At 42.2% G+C, this 19,865-nt stretch overlaps 2 protein-coding genes across 2 annotated transcripts in view; one reads left to right on the top strand and one right to left on the bottom strand.

Moving 5' to 3' along the window:
* TG (thyroglobulin) overlaps nucleotides 1-19,865 on the top strand; it is a gene marked incomplete at its 5' end in the record, with an annotated part of 481,401 nt that overhangs the window by 289,259 nt on the left and 172,277 nt on the right. The window lies entirely within an intron of this gene.
* Nucleotides 1-19,865, bottom strand: part of SLA (Src like adaptor) — a 74,641-nt gene that overhangs the window by 33,019 nt on the left and 21,757 nt on the right. The window contains exon 2 of the mRNA XM_082258719.1: nucleotides 175-258. Coding sequence (XP_082114845.1) covers nucleotides 175-232 — 58 coding nt within the window. The 5' untranslated portion in view covers nucleotides 233-258. The remainder of the gene's footprint in view (nucleotides 1-174; nucleotides 259-19,865) is intronic.

Genomic DNA, 19,865 nt, shown 5'->3' on the forward strand with positions numbered 1-19,865 from the left:
TACCCAACTCACACTATACTTCTAGAGCAGACCCAGTAGGTCTCTCAGCATTCCAATGCCTAGGTTGTAATTACAGTCACAACTTTTTTGTATTGGCTTACTGAGTAGGCTTGAGATATTTTTTAATTCTCACGCAAGAACATTTGCACCAGTTTTTAATATACGTGCACTGACCTGTTTCAGACTGTGTAATTTTTGCTGGAGGAGGATTGCTTTTAATGGTGTTTCCCATTTCTGTTTTCTCTAAAGTCGTATATTCTGTATAGGAGGGAAAAAAAAAAGATGTTAAAGTGACAAGAAACTATCATCTCCAAAAATAATCCATACACATCCACTATGTATTGGTCCTGTAATCTATTTTTTATGAAATTGTTTCTACTGGTTTTTTGCCTCCTTGTAATGCCTTCGCAAAGCTCCCAAACCTCTTCACTACAAATTCCCTAGTCCATCTCAGGAGCCAGCAAGAGAGGGTGGCTACATCCCAACATACAGTGGGGCCATAGAGAACGAACAAAGCCACCCTGTAACAGGACGTCAGATCACAGCAGCAAAAATTCAGGGATATGGAGGAGACTGAGAGCAATAGAAGGGACTTTTTGAGTTAAAGAGGAACTTCAGTAGCTGCTGACTTAAAATCAAGTACTTACCAGTGCCTGGGGTCAAGCACTGTCTTCCTACAACCAGTTCTTTTTACTGTTGTGGGTCCCCATATTGGATAGGGGAGCTGGCTGTTGCTTCCTATAGATCCAAAGCTAGCTCCCCACTGTACATGCAAGGACTTTGTGTGGTCCTGCAGCATTCTAGGACATGTGATGTATCCCCGGAGGCTGCGGGAGGGAAGGAGCGGGGTAAGAACCGTCATTCCTGCCTAGGAGAGAATTGTGGAAGTGGCAGCAGGTACTGAATACAATCTGTATTTGCTCCCCTCCACCCCAAAAAAAGCTTGTAACTCAGGTATAGGCTCGGGCGGGGGGGGGGGGGGGGGGGTAGTGAACAAGCAGGAGTTTTTTTAGTGAAGATCCGCTTTAAGAATGCATACGTGTATTACATTTTTTCATTTATTTTTTTGTAACTTTAAGAACGTAATGAGCAGAGATGCTTCAATCCATCTAAGTTCCGGTTCACACTAGTACGACTTGTCAGGCGACTTGGTCAGCCTGACAAGTCGCGCACCGCCGCGGTCCATTGTGTAGTACAGGAACGGTTCTAATAGGAGCGACACAAGTCGCTCCGACTTAGAAAAAGGGTCCTGTACTACTTCGGGGCGGCATCAGAGCGACTTGCATAGACTTTCATTTTATGAAGTCCGTGCAAGTCGCGCCTAAGTCGCGGTGCACGGGACTTCACAGGTCACCCCCGAAGTTGTGCCGCTTCAGTGTGAACCGGCACTAAAGAAGAATTGTTCTTTCTATTTTTCAATATAACATGCAAATTGAATTGGAGTCAATGGAGAAGGTTGAAGTAGGGTTATTGTTGGTGGTTGTACAATGGCCTTTAACTGGATTATAGTCTGGTTGCTTCCTCTAGATTCCTTGCACTCTTTATTGCTCAACTGATATTTCACAAAGCTTTCCTGTCCAATAATTCTTTCATTTTTATTACCGCCTAATGTTATTTTGTTATCTCCTGTTGCATCTACTATAGAGCAGTAGGGGGCCCAGCAAAGTGACAAAAAGTCGCCTACTCTGTACGGCCAAACGTATACATTTTTGAATTCCAATGAATGGTACTGGTAATGCCACAGCATAGAAAGACATTAAGGGCAATCATGTGCTTCCAACCTTGTGCCACCAGCCTGGTGAAGGCCTTTTCTGCTCCAGCATGTTCCAGCCCCATATAGGCATGATTTGATGGGTTTGTTGTGGAGAACCTCATGTGCCCTTTACAGAGTCCTGACCTGAACACCTTTGGTATAAATTGGAATCCAATATCAGAGCCTGACCTCATAAATGCTCATTTGACTGAATAGGCACAAAATCCCTCGGATCCATTCTGAAATCTTGTGGAAAGCGTTCTCAGGAGAATGGAGGCTGTTATAGCCACAAAGGTAGGGGGGTTGGGGCAACCCCAAATTAATGTCTATGTTTTTGGAATTGGATATTCAACAAGCTCACATAGGTGTGATGGTCAGGTGCCTATAAGTTTTTGGCCATATAGTGAATCTGGGTTTTGATACAAGTGTAGGGACTTTTACCCATGCAGATGTGAATGTTCTCAGTAGCTCTGTAACTTAATTTATATACTTGTCCTTTAACAAACAGTTTAAAAATAGAACTTGAGTCTGTGGTGACTTAACAGTAGTGAACTAAAATGATAGAGCTGTGGTTACAAGAATTCAGCGGTATGTACTTCATAGCACAGGATGGGCTCTTTATGAAAGTACATTTACGTCAACTATACTGTATGTACTTTGTGGTTTTTACCATGACCTTGAAGGTTCTTCCTTTTCTCAGGACCAAAAAGCCATACTGGGCCTCAGGAAATGCTCACCGGAGGCCCAGCCACTAATTTTTTAGAGCAGGTTAGACAAAGTAATCTGTTCTTAAAGGCATCACAAATTCTTCTATACAGAGCTTGCAATGCGTCCTTTTTAGAACTGCACAGATCAAGTCATTGAACCATTTTCCTCTTCTTTAACCAGTACATCTTGGACGTACATCTCAAGGATCAGAACATTCAGGGGTATGTGAGATGATTACGGCCACACACACCTACACAGGTTGAACTGGATGGACTATTGTCTTTATTCAATCTCACCTACTATGTAACTATGTAACCACTTCCCGCAAAATCATGTACCTATACGTCATTTTGAGGAAGTGGTTGTACCAGGTGATGCCTGTAGCTAGAGGTTACCGTTTTTTAGAGCGGACGGTTGGCTTTCAGGTGATATCAACCAATGCAGCTAAGCAGCCGCACGGCCGTTATCACAAGCAGCGGGAAGGGACGCCCCCCCTTGCCATCTTTCGCCCCTCCGCCCGTGTCTTCCATCCCACCTGCAGACCCGATCAACCAGCCAGCAGGTCCACCAGCTGGCCCGAGACCTGAACAAAGTCGGAATCGGCTTTGATCGGGTCTCCGATGTGGTAACCCAAAAGCGTTGTCACTTCCGGTTTACTCGGCAGCCGTTGGCACTGATTTAAAAAAATTCAGTGTTCAAAAATGCTGCATTTGGTGTTTTGAATACTTTGAAGAGGAAGGGGAGGGGTTTGGGGTCTTTTAGAACCCAGATCCTTCCACAAAGAGTATCTGTAACTATCTATAAGGCTCCTTTCACACACTATGTCCGTCAAACGGACTCAGCTTTTCTCAGCGGGGGATCGAGCCGCCAATCCCCCGCTGAGCAGAAGGATGACAGCTGTGTCTCCGCGCTGTGTGCAGAGACACAGCTGTCAGTTCCCCATGCATCTCTATGGGGGAAATCGGATGGGAACGGACCGTCGGTCCGTTCTCATCCGATCCCATCCGATCCGCTGGACGGATGGAAAATAGGGTTTCCATCCGTCCATATTTGACGGATCGGATCTGGTCGGATGTCAGCGGACATGTCTCCGCTGACATCCGATACCCCATAGAGATGCATGGGGGGACCATTCAGATCCGCCAAAAAAAACGAACAGGCGTATCTGAACGGTCCGCCTGTGTGAAAGGGGCCTTACAAGGGATGTTTACATTCCTTGTGACAGCAATAAAAAATGTAAAAATAAAAAAATAAATAGGAAAAAAAAATAATAATTTATAGCACCCTTGTCCCCACGCACCAAAGAAAGCGTATAAGTAAGTTACACACACACACACACACTCACACACACACACACACAATGCAACCCCTAAAAAATTTTGCATATAGACAAGGTTCTGTTGCATGTAAATCTGACTTCCTGATAAATTAAATTATATTTAAAATGATCAAAATATAAAATAATGGATGTGGGAGCCTTTTGATGGGCGTGATTTTTATTTTTATTTTTTTGGGGGGGGGGGGGGGGTAGCATTTTATTCTTGGACCCAGGCAGCACAGTGTCTCCAGCCCTGGTGCTCACAGTTCACTTCCAGCATGCTAGATGAACTGTCCCAAACTGCTCCTGCTCTTTGTTAGCAAACAGACAGGGTCCTGAACATGTGACCATTGTAACAGCCAATCACAGTGATCACGTGACCAAGAAGCACATTGCTTAGTAAAAGCAGCACACAGTAGACACACTGAATGTTGCTGGGCACACATTTAACCCTTTGATGGCCCTAGACATTAACCCCTTCCCAGCCAGTGTCATTAGTACAGTGACAGTGCATATTATTAGCATTGATCACTGTATTAGTGTCACTAGTAATGTCAGCGGCAGTTAGTCAGTTCTCCCCCCCCCCCCCCCACTTCAGTAAGGGTCAGATTTCCTACCGCACTATCACAGTCCCTTTATAAGTTGCTGATCACTGCCATTTCTATTATTAAAAAAAAAAAACAAAATAAAATTCCAGTATGTATACCATAGTTTGTAGACCCTATAACTTTCACGCAAACCAATTGGGATTTTTTTTTTTCACCAAAGACATGTAGCAGAATACTTTTTGGCCAAAATGTATGCAGAATTTTTTCATTAGATTTTTTTATACCAGAAAGTAGAAAATATAAGGTTTTTTTTTTTTTTTTTTGTTCAAAATCTTCTGTCTTTTCTATTTATTTTGGTCTATCTATTTTATTTTCTATTTATTTTGCAAAAAATGAAAAACACAGTGGTGATTAAATACCACCAAAAGAAAGCTCTATTTGTGTGAAAAAAAAATAATATACATTTTTCTTTTTTAGGTACAGTGTTGCATGACCGTGCAATTACCAGTTATAGTAGAGCAGTACTAAAAAGCAAAAAATGGCCTCGTCATGATGGAGGTAAAATCTTCTCAAGAGCTCAAGTGGTTAAGATACACATGCCTCCCCAGCCCCCTCCTTAACATTACATAGGGGGATGCCAGTTTAGGCAGGTAAAGGGTATTTAACCACTTAAGCCCCAGAAGATTTTACCCCCTTCCTGACCAGGGCCTATTTTGCGATTCGTCACTGCGTGACTTTAACCGGTTGCCGACCGCCGCACGACTATATACTGCGGCGGTCAGCCCCGGCCAGGCAGAGTGACGTATCGGTACGTCACTCGCCTGTCACTGACTTGCGAGCCTATCGCGGGCGGGCGCGCGCCCGCCGAGGCGCGCGCCCGCCGCGGCTCGTTCACAGGCAAGTCAGTGCGTGTGACCGGCGGACTCGATGTCCGCCAGTCACACTGCGATCGCTCCTGTGAAGGGAGAAAGACAGAGCAGCTTGTGTAAACAAGCTGCCTGTCAGTTCTCCCTGTGTAAAAGTAAAGATCTGACCGTTCTACTATGTAGAACGGTTGATCTTTGCTTTTACACCAATAGGAATGTCCCTACACAGTAGAAAGCACGCCCCTAGGACACACTTAACCCCTCCCTTCCCAATAAAGTTAACCCCTTCCCTGCCAGTGTCATTTTTGCAGTAACAGTGCATATGTATAGCACTGATTACTGCAGTAATGTCACTGGTAACCCCAAAAGTGTCAAAAATGTCAGTCAAGGGTCCGATCTGTCCGCCGCAATGTCGCAGTACCGAAAAAAAAATCGCAGATCGCCGCCATTACGCGTTAAAAAAAAAACACCAAAAATGACAAAAATCTTTCTCTTTGTTAGTAAACGCGATAACTTTTGCGCAAACCAATCAAAATACGCTTTTTGCGATTTTTTTTACCAAACATAGGTAGCATAAAACAAATTGGCCGAAAAATGTTAAAAAATTTTGATTTTTACTTTTTTTTTGGGGGAATTTCATATAAAAAAATGTGAAAAATATTGTTATTTTTGCAAAATTTACGCTCTTTTTTTGTTTATAGCGCGTGATCAAAAAATCGCACAGGTGATCAAATACCACCAAAAGAAAGCTCTGTTTGTGGGAAAAAAAGGACGTCAAATTCGTTTAGGTACAGCGTCGCACGACCGCGCAATTGTCCGTTAAAGTCACGCAGTAAAAAATCGCAAAAAAACCCCTGGTCCTTTAGCAGCCAAATCCTCCGGGGCTTAAGTGGTTAATGGAAAATTGCGCGGTCGTGCGACGCTGTACCCAAACGAATTTGACGTCCTTTTTTTCCCACAAACAGAGCTTTCTTTTGGTGGTATTTGATCACCTGTGCGATTTTTTGATCATGCGCTATAAAAAAAAAGAGTGACAATTTTGCAAAAATAACAATATTTTTCACATTTTTTTATATGAAATTCCCAAAACAAAAAATGTAAAAATCAAAATTTTTTAACATTTTAGGCCAATTTGTTTTCTGCTGCATATGTTTGGTAAAAAAAAAAAAATCGCAAAAAGCGTATTTTGATTGGTTTGCGCAAAAGTTATTGCGTTTACTAACTAAGGGAAAGATTTTTGTCATTTTTATTGTTTTTTTTTTAACGAGTAATGGCGGCAATCTGCGATTTTTTTTGCGGGACTGCGACATTGCGGCGGACATATCGGACCCTTGACTGACATTTTTGACACTTTTGGGGGTACCAGTGACATTACTACAGTAATCAGTGCTATACATATGCACTGTTACTGTAAAATTACACTGGCAATGAAGGGGTTAACTTTATTTGAGAAGGAGGGGTTAAGTGTGTCCCTAGGGGCGTGATTCTTACTGTGATTGGATGTGGCTTGTGATGTAACAGCACAGATCTACGGTCCTACATAGCAGGACCGTATGATCTGTGCTGTTACACAGGGGAGAATGACAGGCGGCTGTGTTTACATTAGCCGCCTGCCATTCTCCCGGTGTAACGGACGATCGCGAATGACCGACGGACATCGGGTCCGCCGGTCACTCACGCGGGGGAGTCCTTGAGCGAGCGGGGCGGGAGCGGGAGCATGCCTCCAGCGGCGCGCGCTCGCTCCCTAGAGCCTCACAGGCTAGCGACGTAGTACTACATCACTTTGCCTGTGAGGCGCTGACTGCCGACGTAAATCGTCGTTAGGCAGTCGGCAAGTGGTTAAAAAGGTAATCGGCAATTTTTTTTTTAAGTTATGCTATGTACATAAACAGAAATATGCAACTAATATAAAATTAGGTGTCATCCAAATTTGGCTGCAAAAATGTAAATACACTTTAAGTGTTACCATGGACCGGATCTTTGTTAGGATAATTCTGTAATCGCAGTCAAGGGGAAATGTACATTGTGTTTAGTTATTGAACATTCATGCATAATAATGAAACTGATATCTCTGGGAGTCTGCGCACTGATGAGTCATTTCGTACAGTGTTTTTAAGGTATGCAAATGGGTTAAACTATTGTTTTTTTAAATAAGTGTAGCCCATAGGATAGCAAATATTCTTTGGTGGTTGCAGATATAACAAAATACTGTACTTCAATGTCGCAGTATACAAGACATAGAACAAATTCGTTTGGCAGCCACCCACCTAAAACAGAGAAAAAAAGAATATACTGTATATACAGTATCTCACAAAAGTGAGTACACCCCTCACATTTTTGTAAATATTTTATTATATCTTTTCGTGTGATAACACTGAAGAAATGACACTTTGCTACAATGTAAAGTAGTGAGTGTACAGCTTGTATAACAGTGTAAATTTGCTGTCCCCTCAAAATAACTCAACACACAGCCATTAATGTCTAAACCGCTGACAACAAAAGTGAGTACACCCCTAAGTGAAAGTGTCAATATTTTGTGTTGCCACCATTATTTTCCAGCACTGACTTAACCCTCTTGGGCATGGGGCTCACCAGAGCTTCACAGGTTGCCACTGGAATCCTCTTCCACTACTCCATAACGACATCATGGTGCTGGTGGATGTTAGAGACCTTGCGCTCCTCCACCTTCTGTTTGAGGATGCCCCACAGGTGTTCAATAGGGTTTAGGTCTGGAGACATGCTTGGCCAGTCCATCACCTTTACCCTCAGCTTCTTTAGCAAGGCAGTGGTTGCCTTGGAGATGTGTTTGGTGTCGGTATCATGTTGGAATACTGCCCTGTGGCCCAATCAAAGTGAGGGGATCATGCTCTGCTTCAGTATGTCACAGTACATGTTGGCATTCATGGTTCCCTCAATGAACTGTATCTCCCCAGTTCCGGCAGCACTCATGCAGCCCCAGACCATGACACTCCCTCCACCATGCTTGACTGTGGGCAAAACATTTGTTTTTGTACTCCTCACCTGGTTTCCGGCACCCACGCTTGACACCATCTGAGCCAAATAAGTTTATCTTGGTCTCATCAGACCACAGGACATGGTTCCAGTAATCCATGTCCTTAGTCTGCTTATCTTCAGCAAACTGGTTTCGGGCTTTCTTGTGCATCATCTTTAGAAGAGGCTTCCTTCTGGGACTACAGCCATGCAGATCAATTTGATGCAGTGTGCAGCGTATGGTCTGAGCACTGACAGGCTGACCCCCCACCCCTTCAACCTCTGAAGCAATGCTGGCAGCACTCATACATCTATTTCCCAAAGACAACCTCTGGATTTGACGCTAAGCACGTGCACTCAACTACTTTGGTTGACCATGGCGAGGCCTGTTCTGAGTGGAACCTGTATTGGCAAACCACTGTATGGTCTTGGCCACCGTGCTACAGCTCAGTTTCAGGGTCTTGGCAATCTTCTTATAGCCTAGGCCATCTTCATGTAGAGCAACAGTTCTTTTTTTCAGATCCTCAGAGTTCTTTGCCATGAGGTGCCATGTTTAGCTTCCAGTAACCAGTATGAGAGAGTGAGAGCGATAACACCAAATTTAACACACCTGCTCCCCATTCACACCTGAGACCTTGTAACACTAACGAGTCACATGACACCGGGGAGGGAAAATGGCTAATTGGGTGTATTCACTTTTGTTGCCAGGGGTTTAGACATTAATGGCTGTGTGTTGTTATTTTGAAGGGACAGCAAATTTACACTGTTATACAAGCTATACACTCGCTGCTTTACATTGTAGCAAAGTGTCATTTCTTCAGTGTTGTCACATGAAAAGATATAATAAAATATTTACAAAAATGTGAGGGGTGTACTCACTTTTGTGAGATACTGTATATTTTTTTATAAACAAATCCAATCAAATCAACAGTAAAGTATTAAAGTATCCCATTTAGGAAGAAATGTTGTACTACACCGCCTCATCCTAAATCCATCACAGATGATAACAATTTATGGATTTACCAGGCCGTACATGGAAAAACTATTTCCTTGCCTTAGTATGAAACATCCTTAACCCACATGAGTGGAGAGTAACAAACAAAGGCTTCCCTATAAAGACGACTCCTGTGAATGTCTCTGAGATTAGGAGGTAGAAAGTCAATAATCCACTAATTTAACTACTCGCTACAGGTCTTCCCTATCTGTCTCAGTACAACTAGAGTACCAAACAGTCCAACAATACCTTAAAGTACTTTCCAATGTACTCCAATAAAATTCACCATCAGATTTTTAAAGATTTCATTGCACCTCAAGATCCTCAGGAAAAAAAAAAAGGTGCTCCTGCGTCTTTTTAAGATTTGATGTGACCAGGCTCCACAATCTTGTAGGAGATAGTGGTGACCTGGTGAAGGAGTCTTTAATGGCAAGCAGGCCAGAAGGGAAAGTAGTCCGCACTTTGTCCTATGTGATTGCATTGTGGAAGAACAGAATGGGCTTAAGCTGTCTAAATCAAGCAGTGAACCTCTTTGGAAAGCCCCAACGTTTGATACTTTCATCCAGAAGGAATGTATGGATTAGAAGGGGTTCATTTAGTATTACTGGTTGGGTTAGAGTTAGGGTTCGAAGTTGGGGATTACATTTCAAAGAGAAATCTAGAGCTTGCCTAGCTGCCATGTTAACCCTTGGCTTCGATACTTTGGGGTTGATTTGGGGGTGCAGCTCAGTGTACATTTTGGGCATTCCTTGGGTACAGGGATGGGGCATCACTGGAGGGGGCACTTTGGCAGTTTGGCAGGAACATCTGTGCATACTTTTAGATTATAGCAAAAGCCATGGGGACCCACAGCAAACTTTAGCTTCTTTTTAGGACATCTGAATCTTTAAAAATCAATCAGCCTAGCACACTCAATAAATCAGCATTATAAATGCTCTACATTTTTCACATAAACTAAAACCATCTATGGTCAGCCTTAAAACTTGATAAAATCAATCAAAATGGTGGCCATTGGCATTATCAGTAGCTGACCATCCAGGCTCCTGTAGAGGAACAAGCACACAGGAAGTCCTACCCTGTCCTCCATAAGTCCTAAAAAATAACACAAATTTTAAAGCAGCAGATGAATCAACCCTTAAGTGCAGCAACCCAAAATTGAAGTATCAGTTTTGAGTGGGGTTAGCCTTTAAAGGCAACGGTCATAAAAATTGGATGTCCCCCTTTAAAATGATGGACATCTAACGCTCAGTTAATGGCTGACTTGTTATCGGAGTATGCAAAAATAAGCAGTGATAGCAAGGAACGTACATCTTGATACAAATGGGGAAGTTGGTTAAAAACAGTTTGCGAAAGTTTCCATTAAATTAGCTGTGAAAAATAGGAAGCCAACAGAGAAGTGACAACAGCAACTACTGAAGTGCAGTTTAGGTTGTTTTTTTGTTTTTTTAAGAGAATCTGCTACTTTGACAGGATTCTGCAAATGGGAAGGGATAGGGAAGAATATATCCTGTGCTAATTTCTCTTCCCAGCAGTGTTAATTTCGTCGACTAAAACGTTTTCGTCGACTAAATTAACATAATTTTAGTCGACTGAAATACGACTAAAACTAAAACAATTCAGATGACTAAAATACAACTAAAACTAAAATGGCATTTTAGTCTTAAGACTAAAATACGACTAAAACTAAAATGGCATGTTAGTCAAAAGACTATATCTAAAACAAAATCGAAATTTGCTGCCAAAATGAACACTGGTGCATGCTCAAAGCTTAATACCATAAATAATAACATATTAGATTTTTCACTCCAGGACCAGCAGTAGTATATAATGAGTTTGGAAATTGTAGAGAAATGCTTAAATAATGCATTACAAATTACAATTGAACTACACCCATTCGATTATAGATGACTAAAATGAGCTTTAGTTGACTAAAATGTAGGACGTTTTAGTCGACTAAAATGTACTGGAGTTTTAGTCGACTAAATACGACTAAAACACTTGCAGAAGACTAAAATGGGACTAAAACTAAAATGCAATTTTAGTCCTAAGACTAAGACTAAAACTAAATTGAAATTTGCTGCCAAAATTAACACTGCTTCCCAGTAATAAATATGTGTTTGATTGTTATGGTCTCCCATTGCTTAATCAGACCTCTGGCCTTATTTTTTTCATAGTAGCCTACTATTTGGAAATGTATGAATTAGGACTGTTATAACTACCACAGAGAATAAACTTTTCCATAGTACTGATTTCCCTATAGTTTAAGATTTTCTATTCTTATATCAAACCTCTAATCTCATTTTTTTGTATAGTTCTATCTTCTCAAAACATGCAATTTAAAACACTGGTTTAAAGCCTTCCATTGTTATATTGAACCTCTAGCCCTAATTTTGTGTATAGTATTAGCTTCCCAATAAAATGCAGTTGAAAATTATAACCTATGGCCTTCCATTGACATATTGAACCTCTGGCCTCATTTTTTGCATTTTACCATCTTCCCAATAATGTGTATTTTAAAACTATGGTTTAAGGTCTTCCATTGTTATACTGAACCTCCGAACTAATTTTCTGCATAGTACCATCTCCCCAATAATGTGTTTTGAAAACTATGGTTTAAAATAGAAGTGCACCCTAATACTAAAAATCACTAAGTTTACTGGCAGCCACAATCTAAGACTAACCTGGGCGACCGGGGATCAAGTGCAGCGGGAGTGACAGTGGGACCGGGAGACCAAGAGGTGACAGGCTGACCGGGGCGTCAGCGGGTAAGTGTAATTGCTGAGCGGGGGAGTATGGGATTGTGACAGGCAAAGGCGGCGGGAGCAGAGAAGCACGCTCACTGAGGGAGAACCTGAGAAATGTGAGTATCTGAGTAGTGTGAGTATCTGAGTAAGGTGAGTATCTGAGTAAGGTGAGTACCTGAGTAAGGTGAGTATCTGAGTAGTGTGAGTACCTGAGTAAGGTGAGTATCTGAGTAGTGTGAGTACCTGAGTAGTGTGAGTACCTGAGTAGTGTGAGTATCTGAGTTGTGTGAGTATCTGAGTAGTGTGAGTACCTGAGTAGTGTGAGTACCTGAGAAATTTGAGTATCTGAGTAGTGTGAGTACCTGAGTAGTGTGAGTACCTGAGTAAGGTGAGTATCTGAGTAGTGTGAGTACCTGAGTAGTGTGAGTACCTGAGTAGTGTGAGTATCTGAGTTGTGTGAGTATCTGAGTAGTGTGAGTACCTGAGTAGTGTGAGTACCTGAGAAATGTGAGTATCTGAGTAGTGTGAGTACCTAAGTAGTGTGAGTACCTGAGTAAGGTGAGTACCTGAGTAAGGTGAGTACCTGAGTAGTGTGAGTACCTGGGTAGTGTGAGTATCTGAGTAGTGCGAGTACTCTCACACTACTCAAAAATCGCTCTTACCAGTCCAATCTATTAACCTTCTATGAAGAAGTAAGCTGCCATCTAGATAGAGGAAGGCCTGTGGATGTGGTGTATCTGGATTTTGCAAAGCCATTTGACACCGTTCCCCACAAACACTTACTGTACAAACTAAGGTACGTAGGTATGGACCATAGAGTGAGTACCTGCATTAAAAGCTGGCTTCCAAAGGGTGGGGATAAATGTGGAGTACTCAGAATGATCTGGTGTGGAAAGTGGGGTCCCCCATGGATCTGTCCTGGGACCAATCCTATTTAATTTATTCATAAATGACCTAGAGGATGGGGTAAAAAGCTCAATCTCGGTATTTGTGGATGATACTAAATTAAGCAGGGCAATAACTTCTAGACAGGATGTGGAAACCTTACAAGAAGACCTGAACAAAATAATGGGGTGGGCATCTACATGGCAAATGAGGTTTAATGTAAGGTATGTACAATAAAGGCAAATGTAAGGTAATGCATTTGGGTGCGAGAAATATGAACGCAAGTTACTCACTAGTAACTAGTAACAAGCTCAGTAATGGCATGCAATGTCAAGCTGCTGAAAGCAAAGCCAACAGAATATTGGCAAGTATTAAGAAGGGGATTCACTCCAGAGATAAAATGGTAATTCTCCCACTCTACAAGACTCTGGTCCGGCCGCGTCTCGAATATGCCATCCAGTTCTGGGCACCGGTCCTCAGGAAGGATGTGCTGGAACTGGAGAGAGTCCAAAGAAGGGCAACAAAGCTAATAAAGGGACTGGAGGATCTCAGCTATGAGGAAAGACTACAAGCATTGAACTTATTCTCTCTGGAGAAGAGACGCTTGAGAGGGGATATGATATCAATGTACAAATACTGTACTGGGGACCCTAGCATAGGGAGCAAACTATTCAGCGAAAGGGAATATAAAAGGACTCGCGGTCATACGCTTAAATTTGAAGAAAAGCGTTTTAACCTTAAATTGCGTAAAGGGTTCTATACAGTCAGAGGGGTAAGGATGTGGAATTCTCTTCCACAAGCAGTGGTGTCAGCGGGGAGCATCTATATTTTAAAAAAACAATTAGATGGGCACCTTAACGACCACAACATACAGGAGTATACAATGTACTATTGACATAAACACTTATACACACACTCATCATAGGTTAAACTGGATGGACTGGTGTCTTTCTTTAACCTCACTAACAATGTAACTATGTAACCTATCTAGCCCTTTAAAGAAGAAATCTCTATATATACCTTTTCCGAAGTCCAGTCCCACGCTGAGCTGTCAGCTGCGGCTTCTCTGTGGAGGCGGGTGCAGAGGAGACAGCCGACAACGGAAGCCCCATAACAAGTCTATGGGTGACATCACTTCTCTGGCATTTCCCAGCCGACGGCTGTCTCTTTTGCAGAGCTTTCACCGCTGGAGACTGGACCAGAGTGGCTTCAGAAAAGGTATGTATAGCGATTTCTTCTTTACAGGGCTAGATAGGTTAGTCTTAGGTTGTTGATGCCTGTAGATTTAGACATTTTAGTATTAGGGTGAACTTCCACTTTAAGCTAGAAAAGAGGCAAACATTCTCTCATCAGTTGCTTTCCCAACTTTTTTTTTTGTACTGTAGCTTCTTCTGCTTTACCATCTGGCCAAAGTCCAACTCTTTCCCAACCTAACCTCCTAGCATTACCATAATAACAGAATTCAGCAGAGCTTACACGGATGGTCTACATTGAAGATCTAAACCTTAACTGGATGATATTTAGTTTGCTAAGGTACTATAAACAATGCCCATTGTTTTTTTTTTTTTTTTTATGAAATACAATTTATTCCTTGTTTTTATCCTTTGTTACTTCCCAAAGGCCGATGATCTCCTTCAGCCTCTTTTATCAATTTTTGTCTACAAATGTGTATTATGTGGCATATCTCCACTGACCACCAATGTAAGGGGCCATTTCTCCCCTGAACACCCAATGTAAGAAGTCATTTCTCCACTTGACCACCAACATAAGGGGTAATTTCCAGTGTTGGTGGTAACTAGTTACAATGTAACGGATTACTTTTTTTGGTAACGTAGTAATGTAACGAGTTACATTTGTAAGATCGGTAACTACATTACTTTACTGGGCTTGAGGAACGCGCTTTCCTGCGTTACCCAAGCCGTGTGATACAATCAGGGCAGCTTTATTGTTCATCCTTCCTCTTGCCTATAATAAATCGATTTTAATAGCTCCCACTCCTGCTTTTACTACCCAGGGCCTTAAATAAGTTTCCCTGGGCCCCCCCCATCTGCTCAAAAGAGGGTTCCAGGAGCCTGTAGCAGAGCAGGAACTTTTTTTCAATTTTCGGGCGCCACGTAGGTATATCTATGAAGTGCCGCGTCGCATGCAGCGCTGCACATTATAGTTCCAGCCGGGCGCCGGCCGCCCACTGCCTATGCTCTGCCCTCCTCATCGGCGGAGTGATTCTCCGCTCCCTCCATAGGTGCCGTGGAGTTTCTGTGAGGTGGCTGAGACTGAGAGGGCGCAGCAGATCAGCAATCCCAGTGGCGGGTGGCGGACCTGGCAGTGCATAGGCGGCAAGCGGCAGTCACAGTGACAGACAACAAAGGAAGGTAAAGTCCGCAGACTCCCCACTGTTAATTGACCTTATTATTTTAATAATCACAGCACAGCATGTCCCTTATGGTATGGGTCTGTGTCAGTGAGTGTCACGTGGCTGTTGGGTACTGACTGAGTGACTTTGTTATGGACTTACAGCAGCACATGCATCACATGTAGTGTCCCACTCCGCACAAGTGTAAACCCAGGCTCAAGTTGGTGACCAGAGAGTGGTTATCAGGAGAGATTGATCAGAAAATAAATTGATCACTTTCTTATCCATCATTAGATGCCAACTGATAGATTCAGGGGCTGGTGGGGTGGATCTATACAACCATCCAAGCTCTGATCGAATATTCTATAAAAGAGCACCCTGAAACTTTGAGAGACCCCTTTCAGAAACAGATCTTTTACAAAGATGGAGTGTCCTTGTAAATCCGGGGCAGCTGTCACGGTCTATTAAGAAAGAGTAAAGTAAAGTAATAAGTAGTGAAGTTACTTTTCAAATGCAGTAACTAGTAAAGTAATCTCATTACAATTTACAGAAGTAACTAGTAACTAGTTAAATTTTTTGAGTAACTACCCCAACACTGGATTTCTCTCCTGACCACCAACATTAGGGGGCATTTCCCCACTGACCACCAGTGTAAGGGGGCATATCTCCACTAAACCCCAATGTAAGTGGGCATTTCTCAATTTACGACCAATGTAAGTGGTCATTTCTCCTCCATTCAGCCGGCTTCTGTTAATGGGGCATGGCCGAAAAAGATCAGCCGATCAGCACCTGAGATGGCTGAGAGTGCTGACCAGCGTGTTCTGGCAAGATGGCAGTCCCCCTCAGTGGGGCAGTGGGGGAGACCACTGTACTAACATTGGATAGTTAGTACAGTGGCTCCTACTGAGCTCTTCAGTTTTTTTTTTTTTTTTTTTTTTCAGAATGTAGGGTTGAACAAAAATAAAAGCTACTAGAGTGTACCAGGCGTTAGTCTTCCCAGTAGGGAAATACACTGTTCCACCTGACGTTCTTATCTTCTGCATTTTGTCATCTATCTATCAAGGGATGATGACGGAAAGTGAGAGGATCCTGCTCGTTGGAGCTTATCATCTAAATATAGATACAAGAGCTAAAGAAAGAACAAAACCTTCCATTCTCACTATCAATTTAGTCAAAACAATAACATTCTTCACGAAATGAGGGTGGAGGTCAAATACTAAGTTCACGCTGGAATACTGAATCTCAAGAGACCAGACACCTACAAAGCATTTTAAGAATAGGAAATAATTTGGTTTGTCGTTAAAGTTTTTTTTTTTTTTTTAAAGAAAACCTGTCACCAACATACAGTACGTTCTTACTGTCTAAGTATATTTTTGTATCTTTATGGTCAGGGACAGGAAGAACCAAACCTGAAGAACCTAAATGACTCACTCTACTAACTAAGTAGTAAATGATGGGCTACAGTTTTTTTTTTTTTTAGCCATGAACACTGTAGTTCTAAAGGTAATTGGATGTCATCGTTACCTGGGACCTTCATTTGATCACATCACATTTTTTCGGTATATTATATATAATATGTGGATCTTCTGTTTATCAACCCAAGTTTCTGTAGTGTTTACCAAAATTTGAATATTGCAAAAGTTATACTGCTGGCACCAATCACAATTAAGCTCTGGCTGTTTTCAAATGATGAATTCATGATTTTATCATTTATTCACAAAGGTCCAGTACTTATTCATGGTTTGACATGCAAATGAGGACTTTAGCTCACAATATTCGTTTGCATACTTTCAGGGCCGTCTTTAATAATGAGTGGACCCTGGGCAAACATTTTCTTGGGCCCTCCCGAATCCACTTATCAACTAATTGCGAGCAGTGCGGGCTCAAGGGGAAGCTGCCTTAACAATGACTGGGCCCAGGGCAGCTGCCCCTTTTGCCCTGTGTTTAAGACGGCCCTGCATACATTGACATTTACACTTTGCACAAGTTACTTTTCGTGAACTATGTTACTGACTTGAGGGGAAGGGGAGAAGTGTTCTGTTGCCCTAACACACTACAGGTAGTCCCCGAGTTAGGAACATCCAAGTTACGAACGACTCCAACTTACGAACAGAAGTTCAATGCCGGCCGCTTGTGCTCCACACTGGTCCCGGATACCGCCGAGCAGCCATCTTGCAGCTTTGGACACATCCCACACTGCATGGCATGGCCACAAGAGCCCCAGATAACATGACTGCAAGCCCAGAAGCGCCCAGGACTTCCCAGATCTCTGCACAGGCTGTAGTTACACTTAAAAATGCACTGTTTCGACTTACAAACAAATTTGACTTAAGAACAAACCTACAGTCCCTATTGTGTTTGTAACCCGATTTCTGCCTTATATCTGCTTCTGTTGTTGCCTGAGCACCGTAGCTTGACTGCAACTGCCATTGCCACCAGGTCTCACCCTTCTATCTTAGTATTCCTGGTATCATTTTATGAAGGAAGTGACTCAGGTAGGTTTTTATGGCCCATTCTTCTCATCAAAGAGAGCTACCAGGATCTTCCCAAACAATTCCTTACCATTTTTAATGATTTCCTGCCCTGTAGCATACCCTTTTTTGGAGCCTGGTTTGGGTTTCCATTGATTTTAATTTTCTACTGCTTATATTTCTAAAACTTGGGAAACAAACCAAAAAGGACCATCAATACTCATTACTTCTGTACTGATGGAGAGCTTGTTTATGAAAAACTTCTCTGGTGTGGCTCCACATGGTGAGCATTTTCTCTCCATGCAACCCCTATGTGCATAGTGCGATGCCCTCTAGTGGTTGAAATCGTTATCACCAGACATCTTTGAAGCATTATAGTGGATGATTGGTCATGTATGAGAGGCTAAGGGTCCCTCTATTACTAACATGCTGTTTGGTGCTAGACAGGCAGCACAGAATCTAGTAAGTGTGGCATTAGCACTAAACACAAAGGGTGGTATGTTGTGTCGTAAGTTAGAAGCCTTTCTCGGATACCAAAAAGACACTGCTCTCAATATATATTTAACATACCCTTACTCTTTAGACTTTACTATCTTTATTGGGGCCATATTGGTTATATAATGTATTCTATGTGTATATTTTTATCTATTAGGCCAGTGATGGCGAACCTTTTCGAGCCCGAGTGCCCAAACTGCAACACAAAACCAACTTATCAGTTTCAAAGTGCCAGAGAGTTAATACCGGGGGTGGGAATGTGATATATCGCCTCCCAGCCACCTGCCAACTGCCGTCTGAAAATTGATCCACCGTCGATTGCTTCTCAGAAGAGCAGCAAGGGATGCTGCATATGTAAATGCACCCCAGCCCAGCTCCTCACCTCTGCACCCCAAAGCCCCCCTCTTTGCTTACTTCTACATGCCCTGCTCACTATTGAACCCCCACAAAGCTGCTGACCTTGTAAAGGTTAGCCGGTCAGTGGTGTGCACTCTTCTTCCTTATGTGCCCACAGAGAGGGCTCTGCGTGCCAGCTGTGGCACGCGTGCCATGGGTTTTCCATCACTGTATTAGGCGCTGCATTTTTATTCCTGTGTCCTGAATCTGATTGGGTTGTGTATATAGACCTTTTGCCAACTGCTTTTATATACTTCTAGCGCAGACTTTTTTTTCTATTTTAATTATTTATTTTAATGCAACTTGCAGGGAAAATTAGAATTTTGGAGGTTTGGTCTACTCACAACTACTTTTCTGTTTCACTTGAATTTCCTAATTGGAGCATTTGACCTGAAGTTGCTTTCCTTCAAACCTACATTTGACCTCCTTCTAAGCTTAATTCCCATTGACTTGTAAGGTTAGAAACAACCTTCTGAAGCCAACAAAACCCATGTATCTAATTTCTTAGCCTATTTTGGATATAATAGCATTTTTGTGGTGATTTTGGATCCCAGTGTTTGTCATCTCTTGTCACTGAGAGACTCGAACATTCCCATAAAACATCTCCATTGACTACAGCTACGCTTATATAAAATGTTATGTCTATCCATGTTTTTTTTTAAATTGTACCAGTCCACGTGCTTCTGGAATTGTAAAGCTTACTTAGCAATTATTACGATTAAACCAGATACAGCTAAGAGAAATTAGTCAAGAAAACTTACGAACAATGTTTGATGGTTCTGGGAAACTGATGATAGCGTACAATGTTATGTCTACACACAAAGCCTCTAGGTGCTATTTTAAGACTCAACGTTGCAGTTTTAGTGTTTGGGGTGATAAAAATAAATGACTGTGGTTAAAAAAAAGTGCAAGAAAGCGGAGATATGTTCAGCCCTAGATATGAGGATACTATTTGTGCATTAGCATGCATTAACCAAGAATAGCTCAATTTTTTCAGTTGAACTTGGTCTAGCAATGTTCCTGTTTGACAGTTATCTCAAAATACCAAAAAAAATGTTTCACCGGACACTGTGAACACTTCACTAAAAATTCCAGTTAAATTGTAGCAATACTGTAACCACATCTTACTGTAACTTCCCTGCATACTAAAGCTTACTTACAGTTTTAAAGGCTCTTGAGCATCTCATGAACCATGGAACTCATTATGGAAATGCAACTTCCGGAAGTCAAAGTTTTTGCACTCCTCTGGCATCCTTCAACCTGCCTTTCTGACCAATAGGAAGGAGTGCATTGCAAAGAGGGCGAGGGTGTGCTAGACCTAAAGAACTGGAAAACTCTATTTA

Source organism: Pelophylax lessonae, assembly GCF_965119305.1.
Source record: "Pelophylax lessonae genome assembly, chromosome: 5".
Classification (NCBI taxonomy): domain Eukaryota; kingdom Metazoa; phylum Chordata; class Amphibia; order Anura; family Ranidae; genus Pelophylax; species Pelophylax lessonae.